Source organism: Balaenoptera ricei, chromosome 13 (assembly GCF_028023285.1).
Source record: "Balaenoptera ricei isolate mBalRic1 chromosome 13, mBalRic1.hap2, whole genome shotgun sequence".
NCBI classification, from domain to species: domain Eukaryota; kingdom Metazoa; phylum Chordata; class Mammalia; order Artiodactyla; family Balaenopteridae; genus Balaenoptera; species Balaenoptera ricei.
Window position 1 is genome coordinate 53,649,496 of NC_082651.1, and position 27,833 is coordinate 53,677,328.

A 27,833-nucleotide genomic window follows, 5' to 3' on the forward strand; every position below is an offset into this window, starting at 1 on the left:
TGTGGCTAGGTTTAAGCTGTCACAACACCATTCTTTATTCACCCCTCCTCCTGGATCCCAGCTTCTCAAAGGATAGCAAAGCCATTGCTTCTCAGTAACCTGGAAATTGGAATTGCTTTCTGGTCACTCAGGGGTTCTTTATTTCTACCACTCAACTCTCCCCAACTCCTAGGAAAATTCATGTGTAACCACCTTCTGAGCCAGTTTTCCATTGAAGTTATCTTGGTAATAAATGCCCATCATACCACTAGTGTGAAACAAAGTGTTTCCCAAGGCTGCTGTACATAGTTCTATCCTAATAAAACGCTGGCTTGCCAATCATTATGAAATGTGTTCTGTGACAGAAAGGATTAGTTGAGATATTGAGAATTTTAGTGCCTCCTATATGCTAGGCACTTTAGGTATAACAGTTTTTGGTCTGGGAGCCTCTGATGTACAAACAAAATTCGGTCTAATATATTCAGCCCTCTCTGAGGCCTCCTGGAAGAGACTATGCCTCCTGGATTTGCTGTCAGTTGGCTGGATGGTTAAGTTGTGCTGCCATGAGCACTTCTAGCTAATAAACAAAATGATATCCAATTTATGGAAAATTTCTATTTCTAGGGAAACTTTTAAAATGGTAAGAGTGAAGTGGGATCATGAAGTTTAACACTTAATTGTGAACAGAGTAAAACTTTTTCTCAAAGATAAAAAAAAGTAAATATAGAAGACACTCTGGGTATCCCACATAATCAAATAGAAGGATACTATCCAAATGTGTGTCACTTTCCAGAAAGTGTCTATTCAAATAAGGTAATTTTTATTTAATTCTTCATTGGCACTTCAGACTGTTGTACAAAATAAGGAATACTTTTGGACTCCTAAAATTCAATAAGCAAAAATGTGCTTATAATTAAGAATTTATATTCTTTTTCTCATACAGAAAAGAAATATGAAGACAACTTTAACAGAATTACTTTGAGAATTAAAGCTCAAGTAAGAATTCTGTAAGCTTTTAAGTTCAATACAAAGATTACTACTACCAGTAATAATCTATTCACCCCTGGATTTGCTATACGAACCTCAGATTCAGGGTGAATGAAGAAACAAACTTTTTCTTGTCTGAAATGTAGGATAGCTTGAACATTTTAACTATGACCTACAACTAGTCCTCTGCCTTAGTAAAGTGTTCGGGAAGGGTGAGTGGCTCACTTGTGCTCAGGTGTCTATAAAATTACAAAATGGATTCACGCATCAGAATAAGGAGGGCGATATTGGTAAACTGATAAAAGGATCCATTACTGGCTCTTGAGGAAATGGCTTATTCAAGGGTTGAATTGAGGCCTCCAGTAATGCTGGTTTCTAGCTTGGCTTTAGCATTCTCATCCAGGAATCCTGGAGCTTTAGCTCACCTCAATAAGCATTCTTACTGAATTGTTTCCTTCAGTGAATTTTGGACATTACATCCCAATGGACGGCATAAATAGACTGAGGTAGCCCTGATGATAAGATTCTTCTAATATGACAATGCCAGAGCCTTCAGAACTACTAGAGAGTAGTATCAGCTGTACGTAGTATCATTTTGATTAAAGCAAATATCCCAAAAGATTTGCTTTTCAGGAAAAAATATCAACGTCTGTACTACCTTGACGAAAGTTCATTTCCAATTTAACTCCAGTAACAGTATTTGAGGACTTCAAGAAGAAGGTTCAGTTTATAGGGAACAGTTTACGATGCCTAGTAAAACCCAGTATTGGATAAATCCCTCTGGTTTTTTTTTTTGCAAAAAGATGCTGTAAGTTTGCTGAGATTCTTACGGTGATGTGCTATTTTATAATACCTAACCAAAACATATTTTTGTTATAACTACTAAATTTAAAAGGCACAAACCACTCATACTGAGGGAAATAACACTTAAAAAATTAAACATTCATAACTTTCCTTTGAATACTGAATCATAGAAACATTTTATTTATCTATCTATATATGTTTCCTGGTCCACTGACTTCTTTTTAAGTATCTTTGTCCAAAAAGTACAAGTCCAGAGTTCATTATTTATTTTGTTAAATAATTAGATCCATGTATAGAGTAACAAGAAATATCTTTAGCTACTAATGAGGGGATTCTGTCTAAAAAGAGAGAAATTTGGGGCCATGTGATTGATATTCATTCTGGACTTAAAAATGATTTTTGTTATGGAAGCAATCAACTGTGGAAACTATCCTTGATCATTTAGGAAAACTGAGTTCAGGACAGTTTACATTATCATACTGTGCTTTTGATCATTTTCAAGTTTGGTTTTTGCAGCATTTCAAAATCTGTCAACTTAATTTAAAAATAAAAAGAAATTTAAGGTGTGGTCACATATGGTGAACCTATATTTTATGATTATCAAATATATTAGTGTACTCAAAATACTACAGAAGTAAAGTCATTATTCAGTAAATATTGATCTGCTATGAAATATATCCCTGATTGATCTTAATGTCTATATACTGAGGCTGATCATATTGTTAACAGAAATTAGCTAGAGTCTTAAGAATGCATATTATTCTTAGTGTTTTCTTTTTACTCATAATCAAAGTGCTCTAATCAAAAGGGAAGAATAAAATATTTTTGATTGAGGTTCACTGGAAAAAAATGTTTTATGTTCTATCTCTGCATATAAAAATGGTTTCACAACAAACATCCTTTGAATTTGATGAAACTGAAAATTCTGGTGGGTAATAATTAGAATTTTATATCAGAGGATATAGCTATCAGTTTTTTAAATGGCTTCTTTTATATTTCAATTAAGTTTATGAAACTGAAAAACTACAAAAAAGGAAAAAATCTACTTAAATTAGTGTAGATTAAGTGCTGGCTATTATTTCAAGGGAAATACTATGTCAAGGAAATGGCTCTTTGTTTTGTTGCAAAAGTGGTAAAAACACAAAAGTCAATAAAACTGTTAAAATAAGTCTCAGTAATTACCAAGATCAAAATCCAGTGGCTTTTTATTAAACATGAACTTTTGTTCTGCCTTCTGCAATACGTAAATAGTGCTGACAATTGGTTTGTGAGGCACTTGCTACAATAAAATGTAATTGTATCATGAGAGAAAGGTGACAATCAGGAGATCATGAAAAAATTACATATTCTCACTGGTAGTTAATTAGCCATGCAAAACCTCCTCAAACAGATATTCTCTTCTATTAGGAATGATTACTATGCAGGCCTACAGATGTCAATACCACAGTCATTCAAATACTTCTTTCCCTACTAATTGAAGGTTGTAAAGCTCTGGTGCCAAGGTTTTGCTTCCAAAGAGCTAATTTATGACTAGAAGGATATTTTATGTCTTCAGTTGCAGCAGCTACAAAATTCAGCAAATCAGAACCATCTGTGCACTGATACTTGACTCACCATTCATCTAGCAGCCTATCAGTCACATTAGGTTGCATCCTGCATTCTTGGCTCATGAATACTTGTGATGATCCAAAGTTCACAAGAAATATTAAAAATGAATGACATCCTGACCCTACCTTAATGTACATGCATCAGGAAACAAAGCCCTCCCTTTTTTTTTTTTTTGCACATGGGCAGTGTCAAGGCAGGATTAAACATTTAGTTGCCCGTTCAGTAATGTTGCTGATAGCAGTCTCAGGCTTCTCCCACCTTCTTAAAAAATGTTTCAAGTTCTAATTCTTTTGTGTTGTTTCCAGTTCTAATTTTTTTTTTTAAATGTTGCTGTGAGGGAGTCAGTTGGAAGATAAAGTGGAAGGTGTAAATTTAAAAAATAACTTTTTGCAAAAAAGAATTGTTTCTATAGATTGAAATATCAGCACATACAAATATTCTGGTAAAATTTAAGAATATTATTACCACCACCAAATTATGGCCAAGGGTAAGCAAAAACAGAGGGATGACTAAAGAAAATCTGAAAAAAAGCAGCAAAAAAAGGTTTCCATGGATAAAGCCTTTAATATCTTACCCTAGTCCTATCTCTATGACATCAGTGACTGCTTTATTTCTTTAATAATACACAACAGGCCACAGATCCTACTATTTTTCTCTTAAAGACAAGTCAAAGGAACCTTCAATAAAATTTCTCGGAGCTCATGGGATATAAGAATTAGATATAAGTAAGAAACAGGACTGTCAGACTCATTTTGACACCTAAAACAACTTCATTTGGTACATAAGCTTCACAGAAGGTCATCACTGGATTCCAGGGACTGTTACTTACCTTTTGATTATTTGGAGTACGCACATTTAAGCTCTCTCCTTCAGGGGAAAATTCCAGTGGTCCTAAAGGTATTCCACTTGGGTTCAGAATTTTCCTGAGCATTTGATAGTCTGGCTTTTCATCATATGCTAAATTATGAGCACATACCAAATACTGGGCTATTTCACCTGTGAAGTATTAAATTTTTTAATATGTCATTCATAATTGGAAAAAAATTTCAAAACTCCAATATTCTCAAAATCTGTTGTTTTTCTCTTACACAAGCAAGTGCATGCACACACATACACCCCCCTTGAAGAAACTAAGAATGAGCAGTTCAACAGGAAAGTACTCTTTTAAATGATATCCAAAAATGACTGAAATCTAGTGACCTACAGATTGGACAAGATGGGAGAAACTAGTGGTTTTTTTTTTTTAAACATATCTTTGTTGATATGTTTACAATTCACTCACCAAAAGAAGCAAATTTTTAAAATTATAGTTAGTGATTTTGATTTATAGGGTGCAACTACTAAGAACTACATGAATAATATAACAGACCAGCCACGCTTCACACTTCTTTCTGAAATTTTAAAAATTCAGTTAAAAAGTAAGTTTTTTGAAGTTCTAAAAATTCAGTTAAAAATACTATAAACGTCCTTACTTTAAAGGAAAAAATCATTGCAAATTGTAATTAAGGCTTTGATTTTGAGATTACAACAGTTCATTTAGAAGTGACCTTGAATTCTACAGTTTTAGCCGTGACTGACTTTAGAATCTGCCGAACCTCGCTCAAGTCCTGCATACCTAGCTAGCCCAGTGCAATCATGGCATAGCCTTTCTGATTTAGAGCACAAGGGTGAGAAGTTGCCACCTTTTATTTTTTCTCTTCCCTAGAATGGTATAGTGACCTCCCCACAAAAAAAGTTATGAACTACAAACTTTTAAATACAGTACAAGTAGAATCAGTAACCAAAAATTAGAAATATAGCCACTTTACAACAAATGTAGTTTGCATTTTTGTTTCAGGTGGAGGTTCAATCTGAGAAATAAGTGATAATACCATACACTGTTTAAAAACTGGCATGTTTTCATTTGTTTACAGAGATGTTTATACTCCATAAACTAGTTTTTCAAGCCTTTCCTCTTCAAAAACTTACTACTGACCCAGACACAAGTACCTCTTATTTTCTCACTAAGTTGTTTATATCCTATGGTGGGGAAATTGGGGAAGCTTCGTGGCTTGGCAGAACTGGCTTCCTAAATCTTCGCTCCCTTCCAGGCCTACCTCCTTTCAAGTGGGGAACTGCAGAGACACTGGGTTTCACTCCCTACAGGGAAAAATTCCAAAAGGAATAGTCATCATCTCTCCCCCGCAAGGAAAGTCAGAGAGTGACCATTTTACACTGTATTGTCCACAACTATTTTCCAGGAACATAAGGCTATTGCGGCTAAAATGAAAACTCCTGGCTCCAGAGTTTTTTTGGTTTTTTGGATACTGTGGCAATTCTGCAACCTCCTTTTTTCCTCTCTAATGTATAAGATGTCAAATTCTGTTATCTAGCACTCGCTCGACCAGATCTCTGTAACTAGAAAGTGCTGCAGCTTCATCACATTTATAACTCATGTTTCCAGAAGCCCTTTTTGGGGGCGTCCAATTCTTGAAGAGATGATCCAAAAGAAAAAAGATTAAATTACATCCACTACCATTTTAATATGAATATTCTGTTGTTCTTTGTTCCTTTCAAGATTGGTAAGCCCAGTTTGGTATATATTACAATTCTATTAACCAGAATATCCCAAATGAAGAAGAGAGCTGAATATTTTGGGGACACTTTTCACAAATCACTGTTAGAAGACAATGGAAGGCTCCTGGCACTCCACCAGCTGATAGCAGCTGTGCTGCAAAGCCTTCATGGGTCTGGGGTTTGAAAAAATAAGGTACCAGTGAGGTAGGAGAGGGAGAAAAAGAAAAGAGCCACCTCTGTTATGAATATATTATGATAAACCTGACGCTTAGATGATTGTGATATTGTACCGGTTTAAATGTTAGCCTTTCAAGATCTGGATTTATTATATTACGTACACCTTTTAATTTACTAGCATATTTCCAGAGTTATAAAACAAATGCTTTGAGTAGTATGAAATTATGATATTCTTGAATCATCTGCTTTTTAAGCTAGTGAAATATTAAGTATCATTACTATCATTTCAAGAGATAGAAACTTTTGAAACCATTATTGATATTATTACACTGAATTGGACGTGCATGTTGCAAACTTCTCAGCTGTTTTATTTCATAAAATGTCTTAGTAATAAACCTTCTGTAAATCGGATTAATTCTCATGCTAGCAATACCCACTCTCTTAAGCATAACCAACTAACTTAAGAGACCTTCAGTTAATAATAAAGTTTCAACGTTTTGTGCTTTAGAAATAGAAATCTGCATTTTATAAAATAATAGTATAGACCCAAACAAATGGTTTGTACTGAAAAAGAGGAGCCTGGCACTCCTCCCACCATTTCTCGTACCACTCAAATATTATATTTAGCAATAGCAGTGCCCCAGAATAGACACTGGCCCATAAGCATTTATTGTGTACGATCCAGGGCACATGGGCTTTCTTTCCTAATCCTAAACTGAACAGTTACCTTTTGTGCGTGAGAGACAAGAAAAGAGATACACAATTTAAAAAAATTTTTAACATCTCCTCATCTCTCTTTTTGCTGTCCTGTTGAGTAAAATGAAAGCTGTGTGACTTGGTAAAAATGCCAATAAGAATATTAGCCAAAAAGGAATACTGGCATATTGACTGAGTTACTCAGTGCAGTTACATAAACGAAAAGTTTTCATCTTTCAACCCATCCCCCCAAATGAGAATACTACTCTCCCGTTTGCCTCCCTCCATCAGAAGGAAAGGGACAAGAGAGAGTGGGAAGCAGAAGACTCACATTGGGCAGACTTGTGGGATTTGGGAAATGGAGGTGGGAAAACAGAGCTGGTCTGTTCATTTCCTAAGGAAATGAAAATTTTCGTTTCTGGTCAAAGAAGGGCTGTAAGTATCCGTTTAAGATGATTTAACTCTACTTTTAAACTCTCATGTGGAAACCGATACTACTTGACCTTATCTAGACACTCAGCGTACATATTTACTTTCATAAGTCAGCTAAAAGCTAACTTTGAAGTTGCCCGGTAGAAACAGAGATCAAGATTCACTCTGCTTATTGTCTCGGAGAGAAAGCAAGCCGGACAGCAGAAGCAGGCTCTGCTCTGTGAGGCAGTCTCACTCGGTGGTTAACTCGGTGCTGAATAATGTGCCATGCGGCACTTGGGTAATGCTGAATTGCCTTACTATTTTTACTGATAGCACTACCAATTAAAGAATTCCGAAGTGGTCTATACTAACATGAAAGAGAAACCTGTTTAATGAAATATACTCTGAATCCCAAGGTCATATGCCTTGCCAATCCAAAATTTTTTTTCTGGCTGTTGAGTCAGACTATAACCCAAGTCTTAAACAGCATTCAAGTGTTTAATGGTTTGGTTTTTTAAATTATTAATTGAAAGTAGTCTTTCCTTAGATCAACTTTCTGTTCTTTCAGCAACACACATAAGAACAAAAACAGAAAGTCCACTCTAGAAATACCAGATACAGTTGACCATTAAACCTGTGCATGATTCCCAAAATATACATCTAAAAGAAAGCAATGCCATCAGCAGAGCCCAGAACGCTGCCTGCATATGTTCTTGCAGCATTCTTGTGTCCTAATGAAAAGAGGATCTAAACATTCTCTTCTCTAGCAACCTATCTGTAACCCTGGAGAGTTTCTTCCCACCACTGTGGGAATGGGACTGGGTGCGGCAAAAGCTACAAAACAAGAGTGACAAATGTGGTGAGCTGTAAATCATATAGGAGAAGACAGAAGTTATCACCTGACTTACGGCAACTGCTTCCGGAAGGAGCCCATTTAAGCACCGACTCAGGCAGCTCATCCAACAGACTAAAACAAAACAGAGTAACGCACAGTGAATTTGTTTGCAATCCTGTGATTTATTATTTTGATTAGAAAACAGAACTCTATAGGTCACCAGTAATGTGACTTTCCATACTTTTTTTTTTTCACCCACCTGTAATGGGTAAGAGGGTAAGTGGATGGGGGAGATCCCTCAAATCTCACTGATTGATTTTATATCAATCAGCTAGAAACTAAATGTAGAACTACAGTATAAATGCTTTAATACAAGGTCTGTACGTGTAGAAATGTAGAAGTAAGGATACATGATTTTTTTTAAAAAAACCTCAAGAAAAAAATACATAGAAAAATTTTATCTGGATTTTCAGGATATTTTTCCTCACGTACTCAGCACTGGGGAGGGGCAAATTATTTAATATTTTATGTATATTATTCTCAATTGGGCAGTTGCTTTATGCTATGCCATGATTAAACAGGTTAACAAGAAATATCCAAAAAACCCATTATTCTAACACTTTCCAGTGTTTTAGATTGAACAAGTACAAATCTCTTAAGTTGCTTCAGCCACAAATATATAAACATTCAACTAAAATTACTGATAGGAATGTTTGATTCATAAACTCAGGCACAGGCAGAATTGCAACAATAAATGCACTGATCTAATATTACCCTATGTTAGGAAAATAAAGGGCATATGGGAGATACAGTATTATGGTTAAATATACAAGCCTGCCCTTATGGGGAAATTCAGCGTTATGCCTTCTCAGCAAGTTGAATAAATTATGATTATGTACTATATAAAAAGTTTGATCATGTCTTATATATATATATGAGATATATATATGTACGTATCTTAATTATATATATATATGTCTTAATTATAAACTTCATAATACAATATTAGCTTTATTGGTCAATAGGTTTATATTAGTAATCAGGTCAAAATGAATATATTAACATATGCAAGGGGCCCCAAAATACAAATGGAGATTATGTTTATTAGCATTATATTTTATTATTTATGTAATACCCTATTATATTCAAATATATACATGTAGGTATATTCATTAGAGATATGTACAATGAAGGCATCTATATATGCATATTGATAAAAGATTAAAATAATATTAGTAAGTCTTATTAAAAGAAAAACACATATAGGATCATTGGAATTAAAATGCTAGTCCTTTAAATAAAGTATTTTATTCAAGTTAGGTAAACTGAGGTGGAAAATTGGAAACCAAGACTTTATATATGCCCATTACTGTCCTTTGACTTGACCCATATATTGAAAAATGTTAGTTACCTGAGGGTTATATGGACACATCAATCACTGCAATAAGTAAGTGATTAGATAGTTCTAATACTGACATGTAAATGTGTTAGTTTTGGGAAAGGGACTAGGACGATCAAGATTCCAAGTGGAGAAATATTTCATACAATATATGTCAGTATTCACAAATGTAATCTGCATTATTTTGTATCTGCAGGCTAGCTTTCCTCTCTATTAAGAACTGATGCCACACTGAATTAGAAAGACCGATGTCTATGGATCAGCTAGCTACCCCTTTTGTAAACTTCTGTTGTGACTTGCCCTATTAAAATACAGCTGCTTTTTCCAGTTGTGATATTGTATCTGTGGATAACTACTGTTGAGAATATCTTGGTGCATGATGAAAAACTGGCTATGCTGTGTGCTACCTGCAATTGACTTTTTGTTAGGCCTGATCAGTGAGAAAAACAGTAAAATAGTAACCCACTCTATACTCAGTCTAACCTAATTCTCATCCTAATAGAGTTTAGGTGATAAAAACTGAATGTGGAATATTAAAATGTTTATGTGGCTGCAAAATGATCTCGTACATAAACACCTCATATACGAATTTTGTTTGTTTCTTCCTTAAGAAACAAAACATACACTCCCCCCAATAACAGGATTAAAAACAACGTATGTTGCTCTCACTTGAAAAATATAAGCCCTGTTTGTCCCATTTCACTTTGTTGCTTTGCACAGTTAATATCAATCACACCAAGCTCACACTAACTCCATATACTTGTACAATGCTAATCTGAAAATACTCTTCCTTGAAAATACCACCACCTAGAACCTAAGCTTTGGAAAACACCGTGTGAAGGAACAAATATTTCACTTTTTATTTTGTATTACAACTCTCATACATATGGTCTTGTAGGTGTTAGCTTAATGGATCTTATGTCTGTACGCTGTTTGGGTTTTTTAAAATATTTTTCAAATTTAAGAAATTTGCTTTGGCTATCCTATTGAATGAATAGGTTGAATGAATGAATAGGTTGAATGGCAGTCTTCTCTGAGATATTAACTCGCTTTGATGTATCCCTTCAGACTTGGCGCTGTACATAACGGAATACTTGAAAATCTGTACTTTGTTTTAGCAGCCTGGACAGCCACAGGGTCCTCCAGGTTCTGTTCCCAGGGCAATCTCCCACATAACCACCGCAGCAGGCAGTAACCGAGGATTTCAAGGTCACCGCGTCTGGACAGGGCTATAGGAAGAAGCATGAAGAGAGAAAGATGAGGGATAAGTCATTTTTGAGAAATAGAGAAATCACGGAATGAACTACCACTGATGAAATATGAAAAAGCCAAATGGGCGATGTGTTTTGTTTGTTCAGCTGGAGTAAAGCTTAAACGCCCGGGCGTTTGGCCCCGGTCCACAGAAAGGCAGTGACTTCTTGCTGTTGAAAGTAAGGGTCAGTTTCCTCACCTCCTCCGACTTCATCCTTCCTTAGTCTGGCCTGTCACATGAACTTGATCTCCATGGCCTCTGACATGATCCAGACAACCCATAACCTGGCACCAACACTTTCTCAGAGAGCCGAGCAGTAAAACAAAGGAATAAATGTCTGCGGCTAAATTGCTAACATATGTTCCAGGAAGTCCATGGGGTCTGCACTGGTCATGCAGAGACCCTTCAAGTGCAGACTAAACACTGATGGCCTTTCCTGTTCCACTCATACAAGCAGCACTGGAAATCGGAAGAATATGACAAAACTGCCATCTAGTGTACAGTATTAAAAAACAGGTCTTTCTTAAGATTTTTCAATTTAATGAAAGTACAGGATAAATACGCCTGCTGTTTTGGGTACACGGATCTAAAATTTTACAAACATTATTTTAGATATAAGCAGTGCTAAAGCGAACTTCTGATCAAATCTCCTGAATAAAAAATATAAAGGTAAAGAAACAGTGTGCATGAGGGGTGGGGTGCAGGTGGTGGGAAGTAAATTTTAAAGCCAGAGAGAGGTTTCCATAATTTAATATAAGATGGCTTTTCATAAAAAAAAATGCAGTAAAAGAACATTTTGAGGCCACTGTAAATATCATTTATATAAAACTACAGACTAGTGCCATCGACTAATTTCATGATAATTTTCTGTATTTTTTTTAAAGTAACTGATTGCAAAAGAAGGACAAAAACAATCTCAGAAACATGTCAAATATAAACAAATATTACTGAAATAATGATTAAAACATTAACAGAATGCCACAAAGTAAACTCATTTTTATAACCATTCCAAATTACAAAACAATAGGCTGGCTTACATTTCTACCATTATTTGAATGTTCATCTGTGTAGGGATGCAAAATCTCCTAAGTGCAATACATGGCTGTTAAACCTGCTGTAAACAGGTATCCTGGTTTTATTATCTTTCATTACATACATTCTGAAAAGCCACTCAGTAAACTTAGTTTAGTTTAAAAAGTCATCTACAAAGAACAATGCCGCTAGCACGTCATGACTACTTTTGGTCACCATACACAAGTTACTATAAAAGCAGAAGACAAGATTAGCTCTTACACATACTCTATCTTAACTGCTATTAGAGTACTGGATTATTAAAGGCCCTTCAGTCAAGCAGAATGCGACAGTCCCATGGGTACTGTTTACTTTCTGCACAAGCTTCAACAATGTACTAATGCAAGACTTGGCTCCCCTATTAAAATAAAAACACAATCTCTACCACACTGTTTTGTAGTGATTTCTTCAGTAATAAATCTCCCATTAATAATGGAATGGTTCCATTTGTACAGATGTGTTCACGAATCCCTTTTCCATTGTGGCAATTCCTGATGACCACCACTTAAAAAAATTCACGTCCTCTAATTTTCGAAAAATTATATTCTGGCACCTGTCTGGATGACATAGGCTACACACAAGAGGCCCTTTGAGGAAAAACAATCAGAATTAAAATGGAATGAACCTTCCCAGTCACTTCCCCCAACCCCCCAACTGAGGGATTAATTGATATGAAGCTGTAAGTAATGACAAGTCATTTAGATTTCTGAAGCCAATCTTTCATAAACTGGTCTTCATTTGAAATAGCCCTTCGAGAGTTAACTTACTTCACTATTATAGTTCAGTTTTACCTAATTAAAATACAGCATCACATTTTTCAAACTTTTATTTTCTTTTACTGCATATATACATTAATAATTATTGTTAGGTAAATGTTTTACCACTCACTGTTTCCAATAAGTTCTGTAGACATACACGTAATGTTAAGAAAAAAAAATTCTATAGTCACTCTTTCCCACCATTAAACAGAGAGATGAAAGGATTAAAAATGTTTCCAAGTACACACCTTTCCCTGAAATTCCCTCTCAGGGAAACAAACTGCAAAGTGTGATGTGTTTTTGAGAAGTTAAACTCCAAGACTGTACCAGCAATTATGTCTTCTCTCCATCTACTACATACAGAAGAGTAATTTTAACACCAGTTAAATTAACTAAAATATTTTGGATGACAATATTAGCATCTATGAGTGGGTATGTAATTAACACAATGAACTGATCATATATCTTTAAGTTTAAATAAAGTACATCATCAAAATATAGATGATACGATAATGATAACTGTTGAATCTAGGAATTGAATATCTGGATATTTACTATATTATTCTACTATTTCCTGTATATTTGAAAACAATTAAATAAAATGCTGAAAATTTTTAAAAAAGAATTGATCATAGTTGAGGAAGACTACTAATTAACATCTAACAATGAAAATATTTTTTAATTTGAAAGTTGAAACATATATTATGGATTATTTTGTTTTTGTATAATTTGTATTTCTGTATAATTTATTGTAATACATAAGGTTTTTCAGTTGCATTTGATAATTAATATAATCATTAGCAGCATATTTTCATATAGAAAGTCACACTTTTACTTCTGTTACTTCTTAGAAATATAGGACGATTTAGTTATCAATATTCTCTTGTCACTTTCTAAATATAATGTAGCATCTAATTTTTATTTCGCTTATTAATATGGAGGAATGTAAATGAATCTTTTCACTGAAAGCCTGTGGTGTTCTCAGTTGCTCAACATTTCTAAATGATAAAGTATTGCCAAGACTAACCAAAAAAAAAAAAAGGCACAGGTGGGGTGGGACTTGAATTCGATTTCACTAGAAAGCAGATTCCAGAAACAGCTGACACTAGAATACATAATTAAAATTAAAACGATCAATGTGATTTATGAAGCTGCTACTGTGCCAGACACTCTACTGCTTTTATATTATCTTATTTAATCATCCTAACAATATGAGGTATCATTAACCCTGTTGACAAATAAGAAAATAGAGGCTCAGAGAGGTTAAATAACTTGCTCAGTATCACACAGCAAAAAGTAACAGAGCTCTGTATTGAAATCCAAATCTTTCAGAATCCAGAGCCAACACTCCACTCAATCTACCAATTACTTTGCCTCCATTGTTAGTTTTGCACCATTTAGACAACATTACATATACCCTTCTACAGTTAGGGAAGTATTTGAAGCAGGCATTTTAACTTAAAACACCAAAAGACATACTGACCAAAGACAGTTGTATTGGCAAGGAAGAAATAAGCAGCAGATGCTGAGGTCTAAGCTGTAACACTAACAAAATTTTTCATGCAACTATCCTTACATGACACTATTTCTGTAAAACTACTTCATTCTGATGAAGAAGAATGTCTAATTAAAACATTAATTTATAAAGTGTTAAATGGTCCTTCCAAGCTGAAATGAGAACAACAAAGAAATCACATTGGAGGACTGGTCCTTATTCTAATGACAAACTGGAGTAAAATTATCTGGGTGCAATTCACCAAATGGAATGAAAGAACTGGGAGAAAAAGAAAAGTATCAGTGTTAATCCCAAAATGTCTCTGATTATTTGCCTAAAGTGTTTCCTGTTGAGTTTTTTTCTTACATAGAGTAACATTATCAAGTAGGAAGAAAAACAAGATTTGCTAGGAAGTAATAAAGGGAACTTGAAAACTTTTGCCTTAAGCAGACAGGGTCTAAATGCTCAAAATACTAGTTTATATACTCAGAAATGACAATAAGAAAGCAGAAAACATCTGAGTAAGACGTTCACCTGAGAAGTGAATGGTGACTATCTGCAGAATAAATTTAAAGTTTATTCTTATTTTTCTAACTAGTAACCTATGTTATTCAGTAGTTTGTCAATTCAGATGTATAAAGAGCTAGGAAATTTTATGGTGGCCACAATTTACTGCAATTTCAAAAAGGATATTAGGAAAGTAGAATGCAATGTGTCACATTTCAAATAAAATAATAAACCCAGGTCTCTTTTATTTCTTCAGTACCTTTTAAATTCTAAGCCTTAGTTTTTTATGAAACACTACTGTGTGAGGCTTAGGAAAAGTTATTCAAGAGAGCAAAGGTATCTTACATTTGACCAATGTGTATTCTTAACCAAATAGTTTAAGACCTATGCCAAGACTTTGAAAGTCATGTCTAAATGTCAAAATTGGGTTATGTCATATAGAAAGAATAGTGTCTTCATTAAAATTTATTTATACATCAACCAAAGACTATTTATAGCAGTGAAATTTACTTAAAAATAAAAATCAACATTGTGTTTTTCTGACTACTAATAGATTCAATAGAGCATATCAATAACTTGATGGTTTACCTTAATATCTTATAATTGAAAAATGGGTTCCCTTTTTTGAATTATTGTTTAAGAAGATAAATATTGTATAAACCATGTCATTTCCCCAAGTTTGGTAGCATGAAAACACATTCTCAGTTTATTTCACATATATTTTGTAAGCTGGAGTGCTAGATTAGAGTGAAATGAAGCCATGCAAGAAATAACACAAGACTTGGATTTTATATGCTGTAGCAATTGGCAAAAATTTTAAAAAGGATGTAATATATTTCTTTCCTTGATACTGAACATATTATATAAACAAATGGACATTTAAAATGCAATTTAGATATCATATTTTATGGTCATCAATGATGTCAAATTAAAATAGGTATTATACACTCAAGGCACAAGTCTGAAGTATTTTAAAAAGCTCAGTATGTTAAATGCAGTATATCTCTAGAGAAATTAGGTATTGACTGCATGCCTCAGTGAGCAGAAAAATCTACAAAAATCTATACCACACATTGATCCAAATATTGCTTTTTAACATTACTAAGAATGTAACAAATTTTAAAATAGTGTATTTGACACAGATATAATTCTCTCTAATTATCAGGCAACAAGCCCAAAATATGTCAATGTTTATACATGTTGGTTTTTATGAAGAATAAAAAATTAATAACAGATGAGATAAGCCCAAAATATATTACTCTAATTTTACACTAAATGAAGCACTTCAGCCACTCGGAAAACACTTTTAGGTCATATATGAGAACTGAGTTTGGAAGAATAACTGCAATTAAAAAAATACAGATATATAGATGCACAATTGTTCAAGAATAGTTATCTATCCATTCATCCGTCCATTCACCTCTATATATCTCTATTCATATTTTTTGGCTTATAATAATACAAGCTACCCTCCTTTTACACAGTTCAACTAGAAAATGCTTAGGTGAAACTGCTGACTGGCACCTTATACAAGCTCCTTCATTATAAAAACCCAACGAATCCACAGAAACATGAGACCTAGCTTCTGTTTCTGAATAACCACTACAAAGGTATCGGAGACCAGATAGTCTGATCAGGTTAACAATATATCTGTTAAGTGGCTAATCCGTAAGTCAGTTTTACAATGAAGGCTGAATATTTCCCAGGGCCTGATCAAGCACAGATAAACCTAAAACATAACAAATGCTTTGATAAGTAGAGGTTATATTTCCTAGTGGTAACTTGCTTTGCTCTTTATGTTTTCCTTTGCATTATCTTCCTCAGTATTTATTTGATCTCATAGCTGGACTGGTATAGAAAAGATTTTTCTGAGATTCAACTACATAGTGTGTACTGAAAGTAAACACATGAATATTTATGAATCTGACATTCTGCATTTACCTACAAGGATTTATGGCCTTGTTTAATTCTAGTTTCTAGATATGACTAAATGATTACTTCATTTCTAATAAAATCCTAAAGTGAAATGTTTTATTTTGGAAAATTAAATGTAAAACATGATGAATAGTATTCAAATATTTGAGGATACCAAACCTTTCTTTTTTTTATACTAGACTAAAACTGCATGTTAAAATTTCAGCAAATATATATATTTATGTGTGTATGTGTACATCTATGTATGTATACATGTATGTGTATATACATGCATATGTGTATGTATATGCATATATATATGTATATCTACATGTAAATACAGATATGGTGAAAAGTTTAGTGTACATTCTATTTTAAATGCATTAAGGGAATTAATTTTTATAGAAATCTTGTGAAACCCATGATAAAAATGAATATTCACTCCAGCTCATAACTTTCAATCAAATACCAAAAATACGTAATGTAGGCTCTCCCCTGAGTAGTCTTCCCAAAGAGATAATATCTTTCTCCCATCATTCTCAGTTCAATCTTCTCTCCAAAGACCTAGCATCGTGAAATCTACCCAACTCATCAACATGTATTATTATTTAAGGGAGCAAAAAACTTAAATGCACTATGGAATAAAATTTTGTTCAAATCTTTCATGAAGATGGCATAATGAAAATACTGCCCTAAACTATGGAATAACTGAGGAGGACTTCCAGAATTACCACAGTCCAAACACTGACCAGACCAACATACGACAACTCTACTTTCCCATTCCACAGTCACAGTGGCTTCCTAGATGTTTTTTTAATAGTTAAAATCTAATAGGATCAGTATTAGAGCTATGGGTTGAACTAAGTGGCCCAACCATAAGTTAATATCATCATTAACATAATTGGACCAAAGCTTAAGAATCTGTATGATGAATTGCCAGTTATACCACTATCAAAAAGTACTCTCAGGTTTCTAAATATTCTTTCATACTAATATATCTGGCAAATCACTACTTTTCTAACCAAACTACCCTTGAAAAAAAAAATGTAGTGATTTCTTTTATTTTGATCAGGAGTATAAAAGGTAATTTCTATTCCAGAAAATTTAACCTATGATTCTTCTTGAAAGGAAGAAGGTATACAACCGACACACTTGTTTTACTTTTTCATTGGCCTACCTTAAACTACTGTGGGTTTTAATTGCTCTGGAAAATGATCAAGACCCTCTACATTACATGGTCAATGGTCCTTTTAATAGAAAAGGCAATAATATACAGTTGTTTGCGCCAACTAAAACTCGTTAGAAAGTATCAGTTTAGGGTAACAGTTCAACAGCCATTAACAAGTGCAAATGTCTAACTGCCTTTTAGTGAAAATGTGATCCTTTCGAAGCAGTTTAAAAATTATTCGTATGGTTTAGCATATTTGAAAATACTTTTATAAACAAAGTTTATGAAGAATATAATTTTGAAAGACAAAGTTTTTCAATAATCACCTTTTTTTTTTTTACTAGCATAACATTAGAATTGACTTTTTGTCTTGCTGACAGAGCAACTAAGAAAGTACAGTTGCATTGACCATATTGATTGTGAACAAAGCAACCATCAGTGGGACTCCGCACCATATATTTTCAATATTGACCTCCTACTTCCTTTTCCATGGCTTTGTGGGTCGGCTATTGGATTTAGACTGCAGTGTAATAAACAGCTAAGGTTTAATTAATGGTAAATGAATACAAGACATAGGTTATGACTTTAACTAATTAGGGAATTGTTGAATTAAGTCTGCCTTGGAATGCAAGGCAGTACAATCAATGTCCAATAAAAGGACTATGTATGTAATTTACCTGCAAATGTGTTTCCAATACCATCAAAGTGAGTTTAAATAAGTAAGATATATGAAAGGCGACTAGGAGAGATTTCCACAAGTTAACACTTCATAGATTCAGGAAAGATTTCCTTATTGTTAAGATGGTATCTTCTAAAGCTCTGATAAGGGCACAATGAAAAACAGGAATAATTCTTCACATGTGTACCTGTATCAAATCTGTAATTGTCACTACAGCATAAAAATTCAGTTGCTGACCTCCAAGTTTAACCTGAACAAACTAGTACTTTCCTGTCCCAAATAAGCATCAAGTTTTGCTTACTTGACACCTTTTATTCCTTTTTCACTTGTCGAAGTCTGTAACTCCTCCCTCTGTTAGAAGAAATATTCATTGGCATACAGGAACTCACTACTTTTGATAAAAATCTCACCAATGTTCTCACTCTTCAAACTGACTATGCAAAGGTCATTTCATGGAGGCTTAAGGCTCTTTGTTCTAATTATTCTTCTGAAATAAAAATTAGAAAAAAAGAAACCTACCTACTCCCTTGTGGGCATCCAAGCTGGTAAACTCTATTGTCCCATTATGGCTTTTTCTAGGATTTTCCTGATACTGTTTGTGGTTCCCATTGGGACAATATCTGTAGGAAAGTCCATAATCTGCAAGATAAACCTGGAAGACATGAAGAGACAAATGAATAATGTTTTTGTCCTCTGAAAATATAACCTTTATAATTAAGTCTTAAGAAACTGATAGGTTAAGAGAGCCTCAGATCTACATTTTATTAAACCAAATGGTGCCTTAGGATAAAATATATACAACTGGGGGCCATAACAATGAACTTTCTAACTTAAATCCTGTCTTCATCATAGGCAAGTCTTGTTTCTGAGTTGACTTAGATTTTCAGTCTTTTTATTTTGCTCTTAAATTCCCTTCCCTCCAGCTGGGCATGTAGACATCATAAACCATAATATGTCTTTTTATCTGTATTCATACAGCGTATAAGGCTCTGCCTTTTTTGTAACCCCTTCCTGTAAACAAAACTGTTTCAAGCAGGGAGGGGAGATGAGAGCAAACAATCTAAAAATCTTAACCTAATGTTACAGGAGTCTCCATTAACAAGAAGTATAAAAATAATGAACAGACTGTAAGAGGTAATGACTCTTAAAAAAAAAAAAAACACCATCATGTTGTCCGTATTTAAGAATGGAACATCAATGCAGTACTTGTGGCCTTTCAGACGGATCCATATCATCACTGTTATCTTTGTAAGTCAGTCAGAATTGCAAGCTGGGTTTCCAAACAATATAGATTGTTAAAAGTCAGACAGCAATTCAAGTGAATTTTTCTCAGATTACTTTTGGAGAGAGAGAAGGGAGGGGAGAAGTAGTCAGAATATCGTACTTCCCTGTTATATGTTACCATGCTCCTCCCCCGACCCCCTGGAAAAGAAAGCAGTTTCAACTTTTAAAATGTGTTGTTTCACATGTGTTTCTTTAAAATTTAGAGAATAAGGCAACATTTCATGATGCCTTATTTAAGACAACAGAGTATTACAACTGGTATTTTAAAAGATATCTATTAAAAGAAAATTAAATTTTAGTTTAAGTTTTTGGTTTCAGGATAGCCTAAGTAGGAGACATTTTGAATTTCAAAATATAAACAGCACAGCTTCCTTCACTTGTTGGAGAACATAGCTTGCTGGAATGTCTGAAAACATGATATTTCAGTTTTGTCTCTCACTCACAGATGCCATTTCTCAAGATGGCCTCAGGGGTAACTGCCCAAAGTAATTACACTTCAGGATCAGATGTATAACTGGTTGCTTGCTTTCACTATTTATGATGCATTTTTATCTTTATTTATTTTGAAAACTAAATAGACTTCACTTTGCAAAGTAGATATCCTGAGAATGTACATATTGATAGCAAATGGAAACATATTTTAAATACACTACAACAGTTCACTATTAAAAAAAACTATCAAGATGTGTTTCATGTAGATTAACCAGAAAAAAAAGACCTAAAATTTATGGATGTTTTATGGCTAAAATATGGATTATGCCTCATATGTATTGATACCAGAGAGCATAAGAGCTTAATGTTCATAGACTGATGAACAGATATCCTGTAGGAAGGTACCATTATCTCCATTTTACTCGTAAGCAAACTGAAGCTCAGTCAGTGACATTATGTGACTTGTGTAGTAAAATGGAGCCAGAGTCTGACTCCAAAATCTTCATCTCAATCACAATCTAACTCAAAGGCACTAGACAAGTTAAACAGATAAAGTATTCAAGACTACTGTAATAGGGAAGAGTGACTGATCTCAACTCCACTGAAACAAAAGTTGGGAAAGTGTTTAAGAGCTGAGGCTGAGCTAGTGAAGAGTACTGGAGAACACTAAGGGGATACAGGTCAACATGACTGGGTTATCTACGTTTGCTAAGTGGTGCTTAGGCTCCTATCCCCACCTCAAAGACTGTAGAGATAGGAGAACACTCTTTAATAAAGATTACATTTTAAAGGGATGACTCCCAGGTCCTGGAGGTACTTGAGAAAGACATTCCTGGGTTGTAAAACTGGCAAGAGGCTGGGAGAAGATTCACATCTCAAAGAAGCAGAGAAAGAATTTATAATTTCAAAGTTGCTTAAGTAAATGGTGTAAGAAAAGGGAGGACAGGAGCTTACGGTCAGGAGGAAACCTGTCTAAAGTTTAGTCAAGCTGAGGGGAACTTTAAGGCCCTCTTGGTCATCACTGAGCTATGGGCCTCAAGGTAGTGCTGGGTTACTCAAACTCTGAAGGGCAATGCAGGATCTACATTTAATATAAAGACAGGAAGCTAACAATATAGTAAAGGAAACATGCACTAACCATTTGACTCAGAATACACTAACTCATTTGAATAATGCTGCAGTGAACACGGGAGTACAGATCTCTTTGAGATAATGATTTTGTTTCCTGTGGAAATATACCAAGAAGTTAGACTGATGGATCATATGGTAGTTCTATTTTTAACTTTTTGAGCAACCTCCATATTGTTTTCCATAGTAGCTGTACCAGTTTACATTTCCACCAACAGTAAACAAGGGTTCCCTTTTCTCCACAACCTCACAGCAATTATTATTTTTTGTCTTTTTGATAATAGCCTTGCTCACAGGTGTGAGTTGATATCTCATTATGGTTTTGATTTGCATTTCCTTTATAATTAGTGATGTTGAACACCTTTTAATGTACCTGTCAGCCATTTGGATCTCTTCTTTGGAAAAATGTTCAGGTCCTCTGCCCATTTTTTAAATTGTCTTATTTTGTATTGCTAATTGGGTAGTATGACTTCTTTATATATTTTGGATATTAACCCTTTATCAAATATATAATTTGCAAATATCTTATCCCATTCAGTAGGCTGTCTTTTCATTTTGTTGATGGTTTCCTTGCTGTGCAGAAGCTTTTAAGTTTGATGTCATCCCACTTGTTTATTTTTGCTTTGTTCCCCTTGCCTGAGGAGACATATGTAGAAAGACATTGCTAAGACCAATGTCAAAAAGCATACTGCCTATGTTTTCTTCTAGGAGCTTTATGGTTTCAAGCTTTATGTTCAAGGCTTTAATCCATTTTTAGTTAATGTTTGTGTAAGGTATAAGACAAAGGAGTGTCCAATTTTATTCTTTGCCACATGGATGTCCAGTTTTCCCAACACCATTTATTTAAGAGACTAACCTTGCCCCATGTATATTCTTGGCTCCTTTGTCAAAAATTGACCATATACACGTGAGTTTATTTCCAGGGTCTCTAATCTGCTCAATTGGTCTGTGTCTTTTTTTATGTCAGTAACATACTGTTTTGATTACTATAGCTTTGTAATATAGTTTGAAATCAAAAAGTGCGATGCCTCTGGTGGTTTTGTGCTTTGCAGGATTGCTTTGGCTACTTGGGGCCCTTTATGGTTCACAGAAATTTTTGGATTGTTTTTCTATTTCTGTGAAAAATGCCATTGGAATTTTGAAAGGGACTGAACTGAATCTTTAGATTGCTTTGGGTAGTATGGACAGTTTAACAATATTCTTCTAATCCATGAGCATGGGGTATCTTGCCATTTATTTGTGTCTTCTTGAATTTCTTTCATCAATGTTTTGTGGAGTTTAGTGTACAGATCTTTCATGTTCTTGGCTAAATTTATTGCTAAATATTTTATTCTTTTTGATGCTATTGTAAATGGAGTTGTTTTAATTTCTCTTTCCAATAGCTCGTTGTTAGGGTATAGAAATGCAACTGATTTTTGTCAATTGATTTTGTATCCTGCAACTTTACTGAATTCATTTATTCGAACAATTTTTTGGTGGAGTCTTCAGGGTTTTCTCTATATACAGTAGGGTTTGCAGTCTAGGTCCTGTTTTTTGTATGTCCTTGAGCTAAGACTTAGTTTCAGTTAACTTTTTTTGTATTATCACCTTTTTTCTGTGAAATAAAAAATAACAACTCATTAATATTTTTCACTTTAAGAATAAATACATATAATAACCCTAGTTTTAGATAAGCCTATAGTAGGAATCTCAAGATCATCAAGATCAGGTAGGGGGTTATTATTTGTATTATAATAAGACTAGACCTAGGAAAATTTAAATATCTAGATCCCTAATGCATTTTAAATGATATTCTTTTTATGCAACTTTTCGGAATTTAGTAACCATTTCCTTTCTCCATGAATAGAAGAACAGCCTTGACCACTTCTCTTTACTTTAATCATAGATCTTTCGATCATGCTGTACTGCCTCTCACGTTTCCACATGCTACTCTCATTTTTCTCTCATTCCTCTTAGATATGTACTATGGTTTAGTTTTGTTTGGTTTTTTACAACTTTGTGAGGTAGGTAGGGGAGATGTGTCATTACACACATTTAACAGATGAAAAATAATGTGATACACCCAAATAATGCAAGTCATCCAACAGTCAGTCACTAAGTTCAGCTTCTACAAAAGATGTTATTGTTTTAGTGAATTTCTCAGCTGTCCCCTCCCCCTCAAAAAACACCTAATCTTCACTAATGCTTTCAAGGACTTTCAATTTTAATACTTTATTATTGAAAAGGCAGTGTAGTAGCCACTGAGGTACAATCCCATCAAGAAAGAAATGGCCTTTCACCTGTGAGGAGGGCAATAATCTGACAACTTCCAGAGGCAGGGCCATTAGGAACCACCACAGCATGTGAGCCAAGGTAACACTCTTCCCAGGCAGTTTCTACTAAAGAATGATCATGGTGGGAATGCTGTGTGGCTATTTCTACCCAATTGGAGACTCTTCTAATGGAACCCTTTTGCTCTGGTGCTCCCAAATGGGTTGGCTGAGACTTTCTCAGAACTGTATCATAGTCTGAGCTCTCCCTGCCCAATCCTTCTGTCTCCTTTCCTTTCACAGGTGCCATTGCAACATCCTACTCTGAAAGCTTTCCTTGTCCAAACCCATTTCCTCTCCTTTTATCTTTCTATTATATAGGTACTATATTCCCTTCCCTCAATAAAGCCCTTGCACTCCTAATGCTGTCTCAGCATCTGCCTCTCTGAAAAACAAATTTGACACAGGTAGTCAGTAAATCATAGCCTTAATTTGAAGCACTAAACTAATAAAGATGAAAAACAAATTAGCCTTTGATGACCATGAAAATCACAACTTTCCTATATACCAAACAGATCTCCCTCAAAAATCAACTTCCTATTTTACCTAGCCAGATTTGCAACCATATATGCCACATTCTCAAGTTATGCATTTAATTAAACCTTTACTTCCCTCTCCTTGCTCTCTGATGCTTGTAAGGTCTTACACCACTTTGTTTTTCCAAATGGATGGGTGAAAGGAATGATTAAAGAGCACCCTGTGATAACTCTTCTTTGCAGTGAATTGCACTGGAAGGGCCTTTGTCTTCAATTCAGCACCCCTCCACGGATACCCCAAATGCTCTTCTCCACTTCCTACCACACCTCCTGGATTCACATCTCACACTTCAGAGATCCACCACTCATACCTGAATTCTATTCTGGTATGTAGATCCTTTTAACCTCAAGGCAATTCATTGGGTTTTCATTTGTGTTCAGATGGATTTACCTTTTAAAAATGTACAAAGTATTTAGCTTTTATTTATGCCTTGGATCCACATTTATAGGCTGTAAAATCCTATGGGACAAGGGGCCAAGATAATGATATATATATTTTTGTATCCATCACAGCACCTACTCTGAGGTCTTCTGCACAGTAGGCTTAAATAAAATTTCACTGATTTGACTTGATGGTAATAATTGGACAAATAGAAGTAAATTCCTTTCAATAGACACCTGAGTGCCAAGCAAGATAAAATATCAAGAATCATACATTCTAAAAAGGAAAGAAAAACAAAAATGAATGCATATTATTGAATACTTGCTATGCAAAGGCATTATGTGGTGCTTTACAGAAGTCAAATTATTTAACCCTCATGACACTAAGAGCAAGTTATTTTAAGATACCTTGAGGATGAGAAAACACAATGAGTGAGTTTAGGTGCTCTGTGCAAAACAACTAAACTTATAGTAACTGGCAAAGCTGAGATCCAAACCTAAGTCAGCCTGACCAGAAGACTGAGATTTTTCCATACGTCCCACACAGAGGAAGAAGAGATGACACAAGCACATCTAGAGGTAACATCTACTCCAACAAAAGTATAACAGATTTAAATGTAAAAATATTTTAGAGTAAGGGGAGGTTACTTCCTAATTGGGGACTCAAAGAACAAAATGACATTGATTTGGGCTTTGAAAAATATCTAAGATTTCCACAAATGGAGATAGGGAAGAAGAGATAAAACAAGGAAAACCAGGGCTGGGTCAGTGTGTGCTGGGAGTGAAGAGGTTATTGGAAACACAACACAAGCCGGAAAAAAAACTGGTTAGCATGAGTTTACAGGAAGCTTTGAAAACCATGCTAAGAAGCTGGGACACAGTTTTTGTATGCAAAAAGAAGTCACCAAAGGTTTTTGACAAGGAATAATATTATCAGCCCTGGCAGCATCATAATGGGGAAATGAAAGCAGAGAGTCCATTTGGGAGAATATGACATTAGTCCAGGCAAGAGACAGTGGGAGGCTGGACTAGGGCACTGGTGAACAAAGAAGGGAGACAAAGAACAGAGCCATAGGAGGGGTGAGAGACAGAGTCAAAGATAACTGAAAACAATGTGGCTAGCTGGGTATATGAGGATTCAATGAATAGACAAAGAGAGAATAGGAGGAAGAAGAGAAGATTTGGAAAGAAAATGATTTACTCATTTTTGCACCAAAAGCAAACTGGTTGATTGATGGCTAACACCCTAATCCAACCAGTTCCTGGTTCTCTCAGTTCAGGCAGAACTGAGTGATAGACTCATAGTTGATGGAAAAAATAAAGGACCTCCTTCCCATCAGGAGCCAAATCTGCTGCCTTCCTGTTCCTCAATCAACCAGGAACTAAGTATCAAACAGCCAGAATGGCTCACATGGAAGCATTTCTCAACACTTGGTATGTTGCACAGGAAAATGTGAGCTGGAGAAGGGCTGCAAGAGATTATGGAGCTGGAAGAGAAAAAAGATGCTAATCTGGACAGATGTCATTGCCCACTGAGACGCGACCACCCACTAAATCACATTACTCCTTTACCGCCACTTTGCAGATTCACATTAGAGAAGAGATGCACATACGCCCCAAGATGTGATTCACTTTTCAAGACCTTAAAATTTTCCTGTTGTAAAATCTAATCACCTTATCATAATTTAGACTATTTTATACAATTAGACCCTTTTAATTAGCACACCCTGTTGTAGCAAGAAATGTGTCTTAAACTCTCATCAGAGACTGATGGAAATTATACAATGGAGGGAGATAGTCACTATTCGTGACTTTGTTTAGTGGCAATTTAGAAAACACTTTCAAAACTCTAGGAAAAATATATAGACTTATTCAGCAACTTTAAAAGCTTTTATAAAAAAAAAAAGCCAGCATTTATCTTATTTGAATAGCACATATTTTCCTATTCTTTCAACAAGATACCATAATGTGAAAATCTTCACAATAAACTAAATGCTTACTGACTAATGGAAACCACTACATGCCAAAAGGGGAATGAAGCATGGAATGAATAAGCAGCATGTTTATGTTCACAAAAGTCATTCATATCTACTAAAAACCTATACGTAGCCTCATAGCTGCTACTACACTTTGATATAAATGTGTGCTTTTTATTCTTTTATTATACAGTACTTTTTTGGTTTCTCCTCAACTTCCCTACCTTCTTTTTGCCAGTAACACAATGCCACAGATGATATGTATGCATTATCACTATTCAGCCTAGAAAAAAGAATATGACTTTTAAAAGCTGCCAGGTTACTTTTCAAACAGGATGTTTATTAGAATAAACATGAAGATATATTTTTCAAAAATACAGTTTGATCTTTCTTATATATTGTTTTACATGTGCTTTATATGTTGGGGTTTTTTTTTTCCTCCTAGATCTCACAACTACCTACTGGAATTTTATCCTTTCTTCCCTTTATATTTAATACTCATTGAGAATGAGAGATTTAAAGACACATCCATGAAGTCATCATATGAAGAAAAAGCAGAAAGCTGTGCTGTATCACTATCTCTTCACTCTATCTACTGCTCCATCGGACCCAAGTCTATGACTCCCTTAAATGGCGCCACAAATTCAAGCATTCATAACAAAATACTGAGTTATATTTAGCAGTATTCCTAATGATACTAGCCTTTTGACCCTATGACCTGCCCTTCTATTTCAACATGGTTCTTCTAGCAATATGTGAAAGCCTATTTAATCCAAGACAGCTGGGCTGTGACTTACTATTCTTTCCAGGCTTTGGGGGGAAATTCCCTCAATAATACATAGGCTAGCAATTGCTTCTTTACTAAAAATACCTTCACCTACAAAACAAAACTTTTCCAATTACAGTCAATTTCCAATTTGTCCTTTTGACACAAGTTCTCAAAGATCATATAAAGAAACCTACAATACCTTCTCTTTCTCATTTCCAAGATGATATGAAAGTGCTTCACTTGTGCCTGTCCTTTAACAAAATACATAGGCAATGGAACAGGATAATCTGAATTGCATCCAATTCACAGGCTTCCTCTTTGTCTAAATCAAATCTGAGCTTAAGACTTTGCAATATGCTGGTAAGCATTATCAGAGCTTGGTCTATCTGTTAACAGCAGATACGAAATGTTAGCTGATATAATTTGACTGTCAGATACATTATAAAAAGTTTCACCACATGTAAGCTGTGTCTACATAAAACACAGCTATCTAACATTCAAAAGCATCTCCTTGCTCTACATTAACTACATTAACTACAAATTCTACTGATTTCAAAGACAGTACTGAGGTTGCCAGCAATCATGCCATTCTTACATGCACATCCCCTTGGGGGTCCATAGTTTTTTAACAGTCCCACAACAGGCATACCTCTTAATCCAACCAATTTATACAGCTCAATGAGTTGACTCAGAATTCAGAAAGGCCACTTTCCCATATT

At 34.7% G+C, this 27,833-nt stretch overlaps 1 protein-coding gene across 2 annotated transcripts in view; it reads right to left on the reverse strand.

Annotated features, from left to right (window-relative positions):
* Window positions 1-27,833, reverse strand: part of VRK2 (VRK serine/threonine kinase 2) — an 89,695-nt gene that overhangs the window by 8,616 nt on the left and 53,246 nt on the right. For both annotated transcript variants that reach the window (XM_059943284.1, XM_059943285.1), the window contains exons 8-11: window positions 18,819-18,951; window positions 10,564-10,684; window positions 8,121-8,188; window positions 4,208-4,374 (exon numbers count right to left, since the gene is read on the reverse strand). In XM_059943284.1, the coding sequence (XP_059799267.1) occupies window positions 4,208-4,374; window positions 8,121-8,188; window positions 10,564-10,684; window positions 18,819-18,951 (489 nt within the window). The remainder of the gene's footprint in view (window positions 1-4,207; window positions 4,375-8,120; window positions 8,189-10,563; window positions 10,685-18,818; window positions 18,952-27,833) is intronic.